The sequence below is a fragment of the Scyliorhinus canicula genome, chromosome 14 (assembly GCF_902713615.1).
Source record: "Scyliorhinus canicula chromosome 14, sScyCan1.1, whole genome shotgun sequence".
NCBI lineage: Eukaryota > Metazoa > Chordata > Chondrichthyes > Carcharhiniformes > Scyliorhinidae > Scyliorhinus > Scyliorhinus canicula.
This window is the reverse complement of record NC_052159.1, coordinates 156,382,977-156,398,129: the sequence shown is the minus strand read 5'-3', so window position 1 is coordinate 156,398,129 and position 15,153 is coordinate 156,382,977. Positions and strand designations below refer to the sequence as shown.

The 15,153-nt window shown below is 45.8% G+C and overlaps 1 protein-coding gene across 5 annotated transcripts in view; it reads left to right on the top strand.

Moving 5' to 3' along the window:
* The window catches only part of nalcn (sodium leak channel, non-selective), a 259,921-nt gene that overhangs the window by 203,151 nt on the left and 41,617 nt on the right, over nt 1-15,153 (top strand). For all 5 annotated transcript variants that reach the window (XM_038818429.1, XM_038818427.1, XM_038818428.1 and 2 more), the window contains 3 exons: nt 3,808-3,928; nt 5,867-5,965; nt 6,482-6,575. In XM_038818429.1, coding sequence (XP_038674357.1) covers nt 3,808-3,928; nt 5,867-5,965; nt 6,482-6,575 — 314 coding nt within the window. The remainder of the gene's footprint in view (nt 1-3,807; nt 3,929-5,866; nt 5,966-6,481; nt 6,576-15,153) is intronic.

Below are 15,153 nucleotides of genomic sequence, written 5' to 3'. Positions count from 1 at the left end.
TCCCACACCCCCCCAAGGACCGGACCAGCCAGCCTACCATCCAGGTCCCGCCATGTGGGACCATGTCCATTTCACGCCGGCGGTACTGGCCAAAATCGGACGGCCGCTCGGCCCATCAGGGCCCGGAGAATTGCCGGGGGGGGGGGGGGGCCACAGCCCCCGACTGGCACGGCGTGATCCCAGGATTCACACCGCCCCCCCCCCCGGGATTCTCCGACCCAGCGGGGGCGCGGAGAATCCCGCCCAATGTCTTTTTTCATAACTTTGCCTCAATTGAATCTTCGCCTTAATCTTATGTTGCTGTGAGGAAAATGCTCCCACCTTTACGAGTCACTTTGTGATGCGCAAGGCAGCTGGCAACAGACAGCCCCTTCCCAGGTGAGGTAAGATTTGCAGAGTGTGAAGGAATATTAGGATTAGCTTGTGATCAGTGAAATCGCCTGAGGAATACTCTGAGCAGAGTGAGACAGGATCTGTTAGTCAGGAAGCTGACAAAGGATCATGGTTAAAACTTGACCTGAGAGACACAATTTAAAATAACTCGCCGGAGCTGAGAGGATTAGAATGGAGCGACTGAGATTGTTGCAGGCGCATTCACCTGAACTTGTGCACTGCGATACGGAGAGTTATTGGCTGCCGAGGAGGAATTACTACATTACTGCGTCTGTCTGAAAAAGTGCAAACTTGTGTCTCTGCCTTGGTCAAGACAGCAGACGAGCTTTATCTTCGTCTACTCTCAGTCTAGACAAATGTTACAGACATTCCACTAATTATGGAAATTACCTGCCACAGGTGGAATCGAGACAAATTCAGCCTCGGAGGATCTATACGGGTCACTGCTGGTTACAGATCTTTCAGGCAGATTGCATACTGTGTATGCTCACCTCTGTGTCAGGAGGTTGTGGGTTCAAATCTCACTCCAGAGACTTGAGCGCAATGTTAAGGTTGATTCTCCAGTGCAGTACTGAGGGAGTGCCGCACTGTCGCAGGTGTCATCTTTTGGATAAGATGTTACCCCCAACTTCTGATCCACTCTCTCATGCTTTCCCCCCCCCCCCTCTCCCATGTCCTGACCAAGGTGCATCCCTAAACTAACATCACCGCAACACCTTTCTGTTTGTGGGATCTTGCTGTGTATAATTGGTTACTGTGTTTGTGCATTGCAGCAGCAACTACACTTCAAACGGGCTCTGAAGAAGAAGTATAACAGACTTGAAACGTCAACTCTGCTTCCCTCGGCACAGATGCTGCCAAACCTGCTGACTTTTTCCAGCATTTTCGGTTTTTATTTCCGATTTCCAGAATCTGAAGTATTTTGCTTTTATTTTTACATTTCAAGAGGTATCTAATTGGCCGCAAACCTCTTTGGGGTGGTGCTGAGGTTGCTAAAAGTGTTACAAACGCCGGTCTTTCCATCAATCAGTTTAATGTTTTGTGAAGGGATGCTCCTCTTTCACTCGTTATTACTCAAGTGTAAAATTTGATTTTTTGCATGGAAAATGCAGCGTAGCGACAGACCATTCAGCCCATGCTAGCCTCCTGCTGTCCTTCCTCATCTCACTGTATCATCTGAACCATCTAACCCTCTCTCGTTCTCCCCTTAAATGTATCTACACTATTCACTTCAACCGATCCCTGTGGGAGCGAGTTCCACATTCCTACCACTCTCCGGATAAAGACGTTTCTCTAGAATTCCCGATTGGATTTCTTGGAGACTGTTTTGTATTGATGCCCTCTGGTTCTGCTCTGAGTCACAAGTGGGAATATTATCTCTCCGCCTGTCCACTCCACCACGACTTTTCGTATTTTTAATGACCTCGATTCAATCAGCCACGGTCTTCTCTTTACAAGGGGAATAATCCCCAACCAGATCACCTTTGCCTGTTGGGTCAGTTCTGCGATCATCCTTGCGAATGCACCTTGCACCCTCTCCAGTGCATTCCCTATCCTTCCCTTGATATGACAACCAAAACTGTGCACATCTCTCCAAGTGTGGTCTAATCAAGGTTTGATGCAAATTTATCCTAACGTCCTCTATATTCCAATTCTGTCCCTCCATAAATAAACCCCAAGTGCTCAGTTTGCTACTTCCTTGGCCTATTTTACTTGTGCAGTGACTTTAATAAGATGTGTACTTACTTTCCTGGGTCGTTTTGTTCTTCTCCTCCACTAATGATATGTGACCTCTTTATTTTTCTTACCAAAATGCAATACCTCACTCTCATCTATTCTTTTCCCAAAGACTCTGAGTAGTATCGTACCCAACAAAGCTTCGTCACTCGCTGTGCTCACTTACCTACAATAGCTCGGGCCTGACAACGTCACGATTTTGAAGTTCTTCTCCTTGCTCCAAAATCCCACCCTGTCCTCACCCCCCCTCCCTGTCCTCACCCCCTCCCGATCTCGGTAATCTTGTCCAGCCCGACAATCCTCTCACATCTCCATGCTCCTCCAATTCTGGCCTCTTGAGCAACTCCAGCTTTAATCACTCTGCCATTGTTGTTATGGGCCAGGGTTTAGAGAACTCCAAAGTGTATCATGGAGTTCACCTGACCCATGACCTTTAATAGATTTTGGTTATGGGGAGCACAAGGGCCTACTTTACAGGTGTGATGCAACAGAGATCAGAAGTACTTTTAAATTAAAACAATGTTTATTTATGAATCCAGTTAACACTTTATAAACCCACAGTAAACATCTTAACAACTATCAACACCAATAGATACAATATTCTATAAGTAACCCATAATCTGTCCTTGCAACATCCATACGACAAATACTCTCCAACACAGACATCAGGTTTAAAGTCTCTACTGAGAGCAGTTATCACTTTTAAATTAGAAAGTGATTTGAAGACATTACTTTCATGTAGAAAGAAATCCGAATTGCACCTGGTTTTGCTGGATGCAGCTCCCAGTCTGCAAAACGAAACTAAACACACCCTCTAGCTGCTGGCTCAAAGCGAAAGTAATACAGACAGACTGCCCAGCTCCACCCACACTCTGACATCACTACAGCTATTTGATAAACACCCATTTCTTAAAGGTACTCTCACATGACAATTGGCAGTCGTGGCTTCAGCTGCCTTGACCCTAATTGCTGGAATTCCTGATCTGAACCTTTCTCTCTCTCTCTTTCTCTCTCTCTCTTTCTCTCTCTCTTTCTGTGCCTCTCCTCCTCTAAACTTTTCCTTAAAGCCGTTTTTATTGACCAACCTTTTGGGAACCAGTTCCTTAATGTGACCGTGTCGATCGCGTTTGTCAATTATTCCTCTGAAGCACCCGTTCCGAGGTTTTACAACAGTAAAGCTGCTATGTAAATGCAAGCCATAGTTAGCATTCAAATATCCTTTCGGTAAAGTGTCGGTACTCCATAGCAGCTCTTAGCCATTATGGTTTTTTGGGGGTCCAACACAAACTCTGTTCCCCAATCAATAGCTCAATTTCTCTCCATGGTCACGGCGTGAGTCTACACTAGACCTTCCGTAATCTTGGTGTCTGACTTAACCCTGATTTGAGCTTCCGACTGCATCATAGGCCAGCTACGCTCTTGTCTCAGCTCATCTACTACTGAAACCCTCATCCTTCCCTCTGTTGCCTCCAGCCTCCTGGCCCGTGTCTCGTCTTCCATAAACCGGAGCTCCTCCAAAACTCTGTTTCCCCCATCCCAATTCATCCACCGGGCTCCTCCGAGGCACCTTTGGATGGTTTATCACATTAAAGGTGCGACATCAATGCAAGTTGTTTTCCTGTTACCCGAAGACACGGGAGAATTAATTGTGGAAATTACCTCAATTGTGTTTTCCAGGGCCAACCCGCGAAATTTCAATTTTGACAATGTTGGAAGTGCGTTATTGGCTTTGTTTGAAGTGCTGTCATTAAAAGGATGGGTGGAGGTCAGGGATGTCATCATTCATCGAGTGGGCCCAGTAAGAAACTTCTGCATCATATACCTCTGACTATTTACAACAATTGTGTTGAGAAGGAAGGCAAGTGGCATGTTTCCCTTTATTGCAGGCGGTTGGAGTGCAAGGGTAAGGAAGCCTTGCCACAACTATAAAGGACTTTGGTAAATAAACACACCCTGTGATTATCAGAGTTATTGCTGTCATTCTGATGATTTATGTAACATAGTGAAAAATGACATATCGCTTTACAAAGTCCATCACGCAGCATCACAGGCTCCTTATCCTTTGCTGAGACATGCAGATGGTGAACCAGGGTGTGTAATGAATATTTAATTTATTTGTAAAATAAGGTACAGAAAGTGAAATAAAGAGAGGGAAAGAAAGATGAGATACAGCGAAAGAGATTTAAAAGGGACAATTCAAAAATAATGTTTTGTAAATCTCCCAAAAGTGATTACATTCAAAAAGAATGAGACTCCATGCTTGTAAAATTACATTTTTCAAGGCCAGAGAGCTTGTTTGGCAAAAATCAAGATGTATTACACTGTTAGAAATTCATTTGCACTGTGATGCATCAGCCCTAACTTTTCCTGGCATGTTCAGTGGGTAATGTTTGGAAAAGTTCACACTTTTACACATTTTCATTGTCCATCGGCAAGATAGCAGTATAGCAAGTGTTATGAGCCAGGGTTTAGAGAACCCCAAAGTGTATCGTGGAGTTCACCTGACCCATGACTTTTACTAGATTGTGGTTATGGGGAGCACAAGGACCCACTTTACAGGTGTGATGCAACTGAGATCTGAAGTACTTTTAAATTAAAACAGTGTTTATTTATGAATCCAGTTAACACTTTATAAACCCACAGTAAACATCTTAACAACTATCAACACCAATCCTCCCCACAGATACTATATTCTATAAGTAACCCTTCATAACTTTCCGAACAACATCCATTTATTAAACCCTTTTCAAAGAAAGACAGCATGTTTAAATTCTCCACAGAAACAGATATTTTAAATCCTCAATTGAGCTGAAGACAGTCTGTAGCTTATAGAGAAAGATAATTATACAGCTGCTGGCTTTGACTGCAGCTATCCAGCTCTGAAAACAAAACTAAAACACACTGTAGCTTCCTGCTCAAAAACACAACCAGCTCACCCACTCTCTGACATCACTGCAGCTATTTGTTAAACACCCAGGACGGGTTACTCTGATCCTGAGGCTAAGTGTTGACGCTGTTGTAAACGGCCGCTCCAGCTGCTGATACCGGCGACAGATGGGCGCCTCCACGGGTCTGTGCATGCGCAGTGCGACCAACGCGATTGCGCGCATGTGCGGTGGCTCCCTCCTCCGCGCCAGCTCCAACGCAACATGGCGTAGGGCTGCAGGGGCCGGCGCAGAGCAAAAGAGGCCCCCAGCCCGAGAGGCCGGTCCACCGATCGGTAGGCCCTGAGCGCGGGCCAGGCCACAGCGGAACCCCCCACCCCCCCCCCCCCCAAATCAGGCCGCCCCCGAAAGGATGTACGCCGAGGTCCCGCCGGGTAAGACCACACATGGACGGCGCCGGCAGAACTTGGATTTTTTTATGTGGCCACTCGGCCCATCCCGGGCGGAGAATCGCCGGGGGACCCCAGCGCTGCGCCGGCGCCTAAGGCGCCGATTCTCCGCTTTCTGGAGAATCGGCGGACCGGTGTCAGGGCGGCATCGCGCCTGGCCCGGCGTGGCCTGAGAGAATCATGTCCCCAGTTCTTAAAGGTACACTCACATGACACATGGCTCATGGAAGAGCAGGAAACCCTGAACAGCAACTGCCCGATTTCTGTGCTTAACTGCATTGGTACAGCTGCCGAAAGTTGCTGTCACTTTAGTCCTTAATACTGATGAGCAGTGATAGCCTTTACCATTACAGTTAACACAAAATCTATGTCACCATGCCTAACTGAACTCTCTTCCCACAGATTCACGGCATTTACATCCACGTTTTTGTGTTCCTTGGCTGTATGATCGGACTGACTCTCTTCGTTGGAGTTGTCATCGCCAATTTCAATGAAAATAAGGTAGGTTTAGCCGTCCGAGTTATGGAAACCGCATGCGGTGATTATCCTTCACTCCTTGTGGGATAGCTTGATCTTGGTTTCAGACAATGCTCGGCACAACATCGAGGGCCGAAGGGCCTGTTTTGTGCTGTACTGTTCTATGTTGTATGTTCTATGTTCCTTCCAAACTAGCTATAAATGCATGACAAAGACCTAAATTCGTTCTGTTTTGTTAAATTTGTGGCACAATTAATCCTCTTAGTTCCCTGTAATTATCAAAGTTATTGCTGTCATTCTGATGATTTATGTAACGTAATGAAAAAAGACATGTCACTTTACAAAATCTATCACGCCCCATCGCAGGCTACTTATAATTTACAATAAAAATCACAGGTTTGATCAAAAGTTATCAGATGCATTGAATAGAGAATCTATATTAACTGGAAACGCTCCAATTAATCTTGTCGATCAGGATGGAAAATGTATTCCATTGTGGACCCATGAGTGAATTCATGGCCTCACCCTGTTTTTTTACAGGGCACTGCCTTACTGACTGTGGACCAGAGGAGGTGGGAGGATTTGAAAAGTCGATTAAAGATTGCCCAACCGCTTCACCTTGCTGCTAGACCTGGTACATACCGTTCAGTCTGCTTGAGAAGGGTTATTTGTAATACATATAAATTATTTGGATTTGGGTGAGAATGTAGGAGGCATGGTTAGTAAGTTTGCAGATGACACCAAGATTGGTGGCATAATGGATAGTGAAGAAGGTTATGTAATATTGCAACAGAGGGCAGCACGGTGGCACAGTGGTTAGCATTGCTGCCTACGGCGCCGAGGACCCGGGTTCGAATCCCGGCTCTGAGTCACTGTCCGTGAGGAGTTTGCACATTCTCCCCGTGTCTGCATGGGTTTCACCCCCACAACCCAAAAGATGTGCAGGCTAGGTGGATTGGCCTCGCTAAATTGCCCCTTAATTGGAAAAAAATAATTGTGTACTCTAAATTTATTTATTTTTTTAAAATGTAATATTGCAACAGGATCTTGACCAATTGGGCCAGTGGGCCGATGAATGGCAGGTGGAGTTTAATTTGGATAAATGTGAGGTGATGCATTTTGGCAGATCAAATCAGGGCAGGATCTACTCAATTAATGGTAGGGTGTTGGAGAGAGTTACAGAACAAAGAGATCTCGGGGTACAGGTTCATAGCTCCTTGAAGGTGGAGCCGTAGGTGGACTGGTTGGTGAAGAAGGCATTCAGCATGCTGGGTTTCATTGGTCAGAATATTGAATACAGGAGTTGGGACGTCTTGTTGAAGTTGTACAAGATATTGGTTAGACCACACATGGAATACTGTGTTCAGTTCTGGTCACCCTGTTATAGGAAGCGTATTGTTAAACTAGAAAGAGTGCAGAAGATATCTACGAGGATGTTACCAGGACTTGATGGTCTGAGCTATAAGGAGAGGCTGGATAGGCTGAGGTGGTCTTATAGAGGTCTATAAAATAATGAGGAGCATTGATAAGTTAGATAGTCGACATCTTTTCCCAAAGGTAGAGGAGTCTAGAACTAGAGGGCATAGGTTTAAGGTGAGAGGGGAGAAATACAAAAGAGACCGGAGGGAACATTTCTTCACACAGAGGGTGGTGAGTATCTGGAACGAGCTGCCAGAGGCAGTGGTAGAGGCAGGTACAATTTTGTCTTTGAAAAGCAGTTGGACAGTTACATGGGCCGGGTGGGTATAGAGGGATATGGGACAAATGCGGGAAAGTGGGACTAGCTTAGTGATAGAAACTGGGCGGCATGGACAAGCTGGGCTGAAGGGCCTGTTTCCATGCTGCAAACATCTATCACTCTGACTCTAAGAAGACATTCCAGATCACGGCATCTACACACCTCCTTTTGTAAAAAAAATATTTTAATTCAAATTTTAACATTTTTACATTTAACACACACATTACAAAACAAAATAAACCCAAAACCAACACCCCCCCCTTGTTTTTGAACAAGGTATAATTACCGTTATGTACACAGAATAATAAACATATATCTATATATACACACATATTTAGAAGAGAAGGGCACACCCCAACATAGAATACAATAAACTATGAAATAGACTAACTGGTGGGGTACTGTGCACCAGCTCGACAGCGGCAGCTCTGTGCATCTGGCCGGATTATTTACACCACGTAAGTTTGTGACTGTTTGCGGGGGGGTGGGTGGGGGAAAGGGGAGGCAGGGGTGGCGGGGACTGTGGGGGGGGGGGGGGGAATATACATTTGGGTGCCGGGGGGGGATAACCACAGTGTGTGACACCTGGCCGGGTTGCGTGCCGCTGTCGCCCGCCTCTCCCGGACGGTTCTCCCTGCCGTCCCCCGCTGCTCCTCCCGTCCTCCATCCCCAACCTCCTCGTTCCCCGCTCCTGGAGATGTCATGCACGTTCTGGCACCCCGTGCCTTCCTTCCGGCACCCGTTTCCCTGCCCCCCCCGCCCCATCCCGCCGGTTCTCCTCTCCTGTCCCCCCTCCCTCCACGGTTCGCCCCTCCCTCCTCAAGTTCGGTTGTCTCCCCCCCCCCCCCCTCCCCCCCCCCCCGTGGTTCGCCTTTCTCCCCCTTTCATGCCTTGGCTACCCTCCCCTGATTCATGACTAAGTTCTCCTGATTCTTGGCTACCTGGCTATTCTTCCTCTTGTTCGTTGGCCACAAACAGGTCCCGGAACAGTCCGTTCTGTGGAAGCCGTCGTCTGACCCTCGGATGGAGAATTTGATTTTCTCCATTTGGAGAGATTCCGAGAGGTCGGACAGCCAGTCTGCAGCTCTGGGCGGTGCTGCTGACCGCCAGCCGAACAGGATTCTCCGGCGGGCGATCAGGGAGGCAAAGGCAAGGGCGTCCGCGCTACACACCTCCTTTTTAAACTTACACAGAATGTTTTTAATTATATCACAGGACAGCCCAAGAGCAATAAGGTAGGGGAACTGGCAGCATGGGTTGGTACCTGGGACTTCGATGTTGTGGCCATTTCAGAGACATGGATAGAGCAGGGACAGGAATGGTTGTTGCAGGTTCCGGGGTTTAGGTGTTTTTGTAAGCTCAGAGAAGGGGGCAAAAGAGGGGGAGGTGTGGCGCTGCTAGTCAAGGACAGTATTACGGTGGCGGAAAGGATGCTAGATGGAGACTCTTCTTCCGAGGTAGTATGGGCTGAGGTTAGAAACAGGAAAGGAGAGGTCACCCTGTTGGGAGTTTTCTATAGGCCACCTAATAGTTCTAGGGATGTAGAGGAAAGGATGGCGAAGATGATTCTGGAAAAGAGCGAAAGTAACAGGGTAGTTGTTATGGGAGACTTTAACTTTCCAAATATTGACTGGAAAAGATATAGTTCGAGTACATTAGATGGGTCGTTCTTTGTACAATGTGTGCAGGAGGGTTTCCTGACACAATATGTTCACAGGCCAACAAGAGGCGAGGCCACATTGGATTTGGTTTTGGGTAATGAACCAGGCCAGGTGTTAGATCTGGAGGTAGGTGAGCACTTTGGAAACAGTGACCATAATTCGGTGACCTTTACATTAGTGATGGAAAGGGATAAGTATACCCCGCAGGGCAAGAGTTATAGCTGGGGGAAGGGCAATAATGATGCCATTAGACATGACTTAGGATGTGTAGGTTGGAGAAGTAGGCTGCAAGGGTTGGGCACACTGGATATGTGGAGCTTGTTCAAGGAACAGCTATTGCGTGTTCTTGATAAGTACGTACCAGTCAGGCAGGGAGGAATGGATAGAGCGAAGGAACCGTAGTTTACCAAAGAAGTGGAATCTCTTGTTAAGAGGAAGAAGGAGGCCTATGTGAAGATGAGGCGTGAAGTTTCAGTTGGGGCGCTTGATAGTTACAAGGAAGCGAGGAAGGGTCTAAAGAGAGAGCTAAGACGAGCAAGGAGGGGACATGAGAAGTCTTTGGCAGGTAGGATCAAGGAAAACCCAAAAGCTTTCTATAGGTATGTCAGGAATAAAAGAATGACTAGGATAAGAGTAGGGCCAGTCAAGGACAGTGGTGGGAAGTTGTGTGTGGAGGCTGAGGAGATAAGCGAGATACTAAATGAATACTTTTCGTCAGTATTCACTCAGGAAAAAGATAATGTTGTGGAGGAGAATGCTGAGACCCAGGCTATTAGAATAGATGGCATTGAGGTGCGTAGGGAAGAAGTGTTGGCAATTCTGGACAAGGTGAAAATAGATAAGTCCCCGGGGCCTGATGGGATTTATCCTAGGATTCTCTGGGAAGCCAGGGAAGAGATTGCTGAGCCTTTGGCTTTGATTTTTATGTCATCATTGGCTACAGGAATAGTGCCAGAGGATTGGAGGGTAGCAAATGTGGTCCCTTTGTTCAAGAAGGGGAGTAGAGATAACCCCGGTAACTATAGGCCGGTGAGCCTCACATCTGTTGTGGGTAAAGTCTTGGAGAGGATTATAAAAGATACGATTTATAATCATCCAGATAGGAATAATATGATTAGGGATAGTCAGCATGGTTTTGTGAAGGGTAGGTCATGCCTCACAAACCTTATCGAGTTCTTTGAGAAGGTGACTGAACAGGTAGACGAGGGTAGAGCAGTTGATGTGGTGTATATGGATTTCAGTAAAGCGTTTGATAAGGTTCCCCATGGTCGGCTATTGCAGAAAATACGGAGGCTGGGGATCGAGGGTGATTTAGAGATGTGGATCAGAAATTGGCTAGTTGAAAGAAGACAAAGGGTGGTGGTTGATGGCAAATGTTCAGAATGGAGTTCAGTTACGAGTGGCGTACCACAAGGATCTGTTCTGGGGCCGTTGCTGTTTGTCATTTTTATAAATGACCTAGAGGAGGGCACAGAAGGTTGGGTGAGTAAATTTGCAGACGACACTAAAGTCGGTGGAGTTGTAGACAGTGTGGAAGGATGTTGCAGGTTACAGAGGGACATAGATAAGCAGCAGAGCTGGGCTGAGAGGTGGCAAATGGAGTTTAATGTAGAGAAAAACAGGAATGCGGAATATTTGGCTAATGGTAAAATTCTTGGCATTGTGGATGGGCAGAGGGATCTCGGTGTCCATGTACATAGATCCCTGAAAGTTGCCACCCAGGTTGATAGGGTTGTGAAGAAGGCCTATGGTGTGTTGGCCTTTATTGGTAGAGGGATTGAGTTCCAGAGCCATGAGGTCATGTTGCAGCTGTACAAAACTCTGGTACGGCCGCATTTGGAGTATTGCGTACAGTTCTGGTCGCCTCATTATAGGAAGGACGTGGAAGCTTTGGAACGAGTGCAGAGGAGATTTACCAGGATGTTGCTTGGTATGGAGGGAAAATCTTATGAGGAAAGGCTGATGGACTTGAGGTTGTTCTCGTTAGAGAGAAGAAGGTTAAGAGGTGACTTAATAGAGGCATACAAAATGATCAGAGGGTTAGATAGGGTGGACAGTGAGAGCCTTCTCCCGCGGATGGAGGTGGCTAGCACGAGGGGACATAGCCTTAAATTGAGGGGTAATAGATATAGGACAGACGTCAGAGGTAGGTTTTTTACGCAAAGAGTGGTGAGGCCGTGGAATGCCCTACCTGCAACAGTAGTGACCTCGCCAACATTGAGGGCATTTAAAAGTTTATTGGATAAGCATATGGATGATAATGGCACAGTGTAGGTTAGATGGCCTTTAGTTTTTGATTTCCCATGTCGGTGCAACATCGTGGGCCGAAGGGCCTGTACTGCGCTGTATCGTTCTATGTTCTATGTTCTAATTGTCCTTTACCTTCAACCCAGCTACCAATTATGCCCCCTAACTTTCCAAAGTGGTTTAATCAACAATAGACTGACACCTTTCTTTCATTAGGAAATGGAAATTTGGTGGTGATTAAATAAATTGAATTCTTGAAACATGGTCAGAATTGTAGTGATCTGTACATCTGCACATACACCAGGGACTGCAGCACAGATGTAACAGCCACAGCATCACTAGAGGGCAGCATCAGAGACGGGTATAAAGGGTCCAGCCCAAGGGAGGGTCCACCTCTTTCAGAAGCACAAAGCTAGTGAGCAGCAGCAGACAGAGACAGCTCAGCATAGGCACCTCAGCTTCACTGGTCATACCGCTTGACTGTATTATATCTAGTTAAGCTCTGTAAACAGATTAAACCCACTGAATAAAATATTTGTGTTAACTGGAAGTCTACAGTCTTTATTCAGACTTAGAGAATAACATATGGCACCAGAAGTGATTTCAGAAAGCTAGCTAGACACCAGCAAGAGAAGAAAAACTTAAACCGGATATTCGACTGTGGAAGACTTTGCAGTAAATGGATCCTCGACGACTAACTGATTCGATGGAACTTGTTGGAACTCCATGGCAGCTGGAAACAGCCGGTAATTTAAGTTGTAGCTGGAAAATGTTTGAACAGCTGTTCCAAATATTTATTACAGCTAATGATTTAAGCACTGCCTCTGACGCAACAAAAATAGCCTTAGTACTCTCAACAGGAGGGCATGAAGTTAGAGAAATCTACAATTGCTTTAATTACTTAGAAGGTGAGGACAACACCAAAGTAGAAGTTATACTCAAAAAATTTGATGAACGCTGTAACAGTCAGTCTGGTGAGATGCTGGAAAGATTTAACTCTTGTCAGACAAACGGAGGGCCCATCTCTGATTTTATTACAAATCTCAAGTTAATACCATAAGGCTGTGATTATGCTGATTTCAGAGACACTGATAATGCATCAATTAATTTCTGGACTATCTGATAAAAATTTGAGGGAAGATCTCTCACAAAATAAGTATCTAACTCTAGAAATCGGTATACAAAAATGCCTTGCCTATGAACGAAAACAATATCAATACTTTGAGTCTCTACAAACACAGAATCATCATTTAGAAAAAAAAATTGGTAACAATGGTGTCAACACTCACCACGAGGTGGAGGCAGGGTTGAATCGGAGGAAGACGGAGGTTCTGAGCGGCAGCCATCTTGATTAAGGAGCCACACATGCCCAGTTGCGAAAAGAGCACACAGTACAGGAAACTCAGTGTGCGCATGGGCAATCGAGTCCTATGCATGAAGTCACGAGCGTCATGATGTCAGAGGACCAGGACCACGCCCACTTAAAAGGGAAATGCACGAAAATGAACAAAAAGAAATTTAATGCTGCAAAACCCAGTTTTCTTGCCTCAAAAGACAGAACAATGCCCGAACTTACACCAGCAGTTGAAAATAACTTTCATAACACTCTGGAACAAGTAGTTAACACCGCCCTAGAAGATGATATGGTCCTTATAGACTTCGACTCAGATGAATATTTCATCTTGGGAGATGGCTACCCCAGTACCAAATCCGAACCGCAACTAGAGGTGTTGTACCGTGAAGACCCCGACGATGAGTTCTTCGGACTGGGGAATCTTCAGCCCAGCATATACGACATCCCGACTTATGAGTGCAGGATTATGCTGCAGCCTGACGCCAATAAACAGAGAGCGTCCACGCACCACGAAGGGTCCCAGCCGCCACACAAGAAGATGATTTGTTCATTGAACATGAAGAGAACAATCACAACTCCGAAACAAAAAGCGATGATTTTTCTATCTAACAATACCCACAATACTGCTCAGACGTGGCTGAGCTATTCAGAGATCCTGATCACAGCATCAGCAACACGGTTGAAACGCTCAACGCGACTCTTCTCATGGAAGATGAATCCAATGCCATGGTGCCATTGCAGTTCGTCGATGCATTAGATAACAGCAATAGCCAAGACGAAGACGACGCCACACAGAGATCACAGAACGGCTCCACAGCGAGAACACTGCACGACTCACAAAGAGAGCAATGACAGACTCCACAGAGAGAGCGATGACAGACTCTACAGAGAGAGTGATGAAAACCTCCACAAAGAGAGCGACACAAGCCTCCACAAAGAGAGCAACGCAAGCCTCCACAGACAACTTGGTGACAGACTTAAAAATGGAAGTAAGAAAACACTCCATAGTGAACGCCATGCATGAACAAGATCATGAAGATCTGTCAAGTTTATTTGAGCCACCAGAAGAAGACATGAAAGTCTACCCAGCTCATTTAACCAACAAGAAGACACTGAATGTCTACCCACTGTATGTGAGACAAGTGATGAAGAAATCACAATTCCCATATAGGATGTGTAGGATCACAGCGAGACTGATAGATCTCAGCTCGTCTGCACAGAAGGACTCAACAAGCAGAGGATGGCTACTCCTGAGTCCAGATAGACCACGTCAATAGAAATCGTGAAGGTTTTGACTCCAGAAAAGGAGCACCAAGAAACCACAGGTGATTCAAATGAAACTGAAATGACTCCAAAAGAGGAGCACCTAGAAAGCAATGATGATTCAAGCGAACCAGAAATGACTCTAGAAGAGGAGCACCAAGGAAGCAAAGAAGAGGAATTGAATCCACCACAAATGACTGATGTCACCAAGATCAATGCAACATCAGATCATTCTCACAATTCTCAAGAAGAAACATTCAATGTAGCAGATACCACAAAGGACACTGACCCCAATAACTGTGCCAATGACTCAAATCATCCACATGGCACACTCATTGAGCGCAACAGGAACGACAAAAACCGCAAGAAGCACAGCAGAAACAAGAACAACAGTAGCAACAAAAACAACATGCAGCGCAACAAGAACGACAACAGCAACAAGAAGCATCCCAGAAACAACAAGTGCAACAAGAAAAAGAACAAAAATAAAAGCGAAAACAACAAAAACAGAAGCAACAAGCACAACAAAAAGAACAACAAGAATGACAACGAAAACAACCAAGACAGAAACGACAAAAACAACAAAAAGAACGACAACCAAAACAACAAAGACAGAAACGACAGAAACAACAACAATGAAACAACGACCTGTACAACATGGTACAACTCTGCACGTGAAGGACAATGCCACAGCACACTACCAAACAATGACAAGACTACAAACATGCCATGGCATGATAAAGAATCTCACAAATTCACATCTGCTCCACAACAAACAAGCAAAACAGCTTTCACAAATGATGACATACAGAATCAATACCACAAACACAGGAAAAAGTCGAAGTCAGACAGCGGTGCGACACAGAATCGCTACCCACAATCAAATGGAACAGGGGAAAAAGGTGTCCACATCATCATCAGCAAGGCAGCCGAGTCACGTTCCGACATC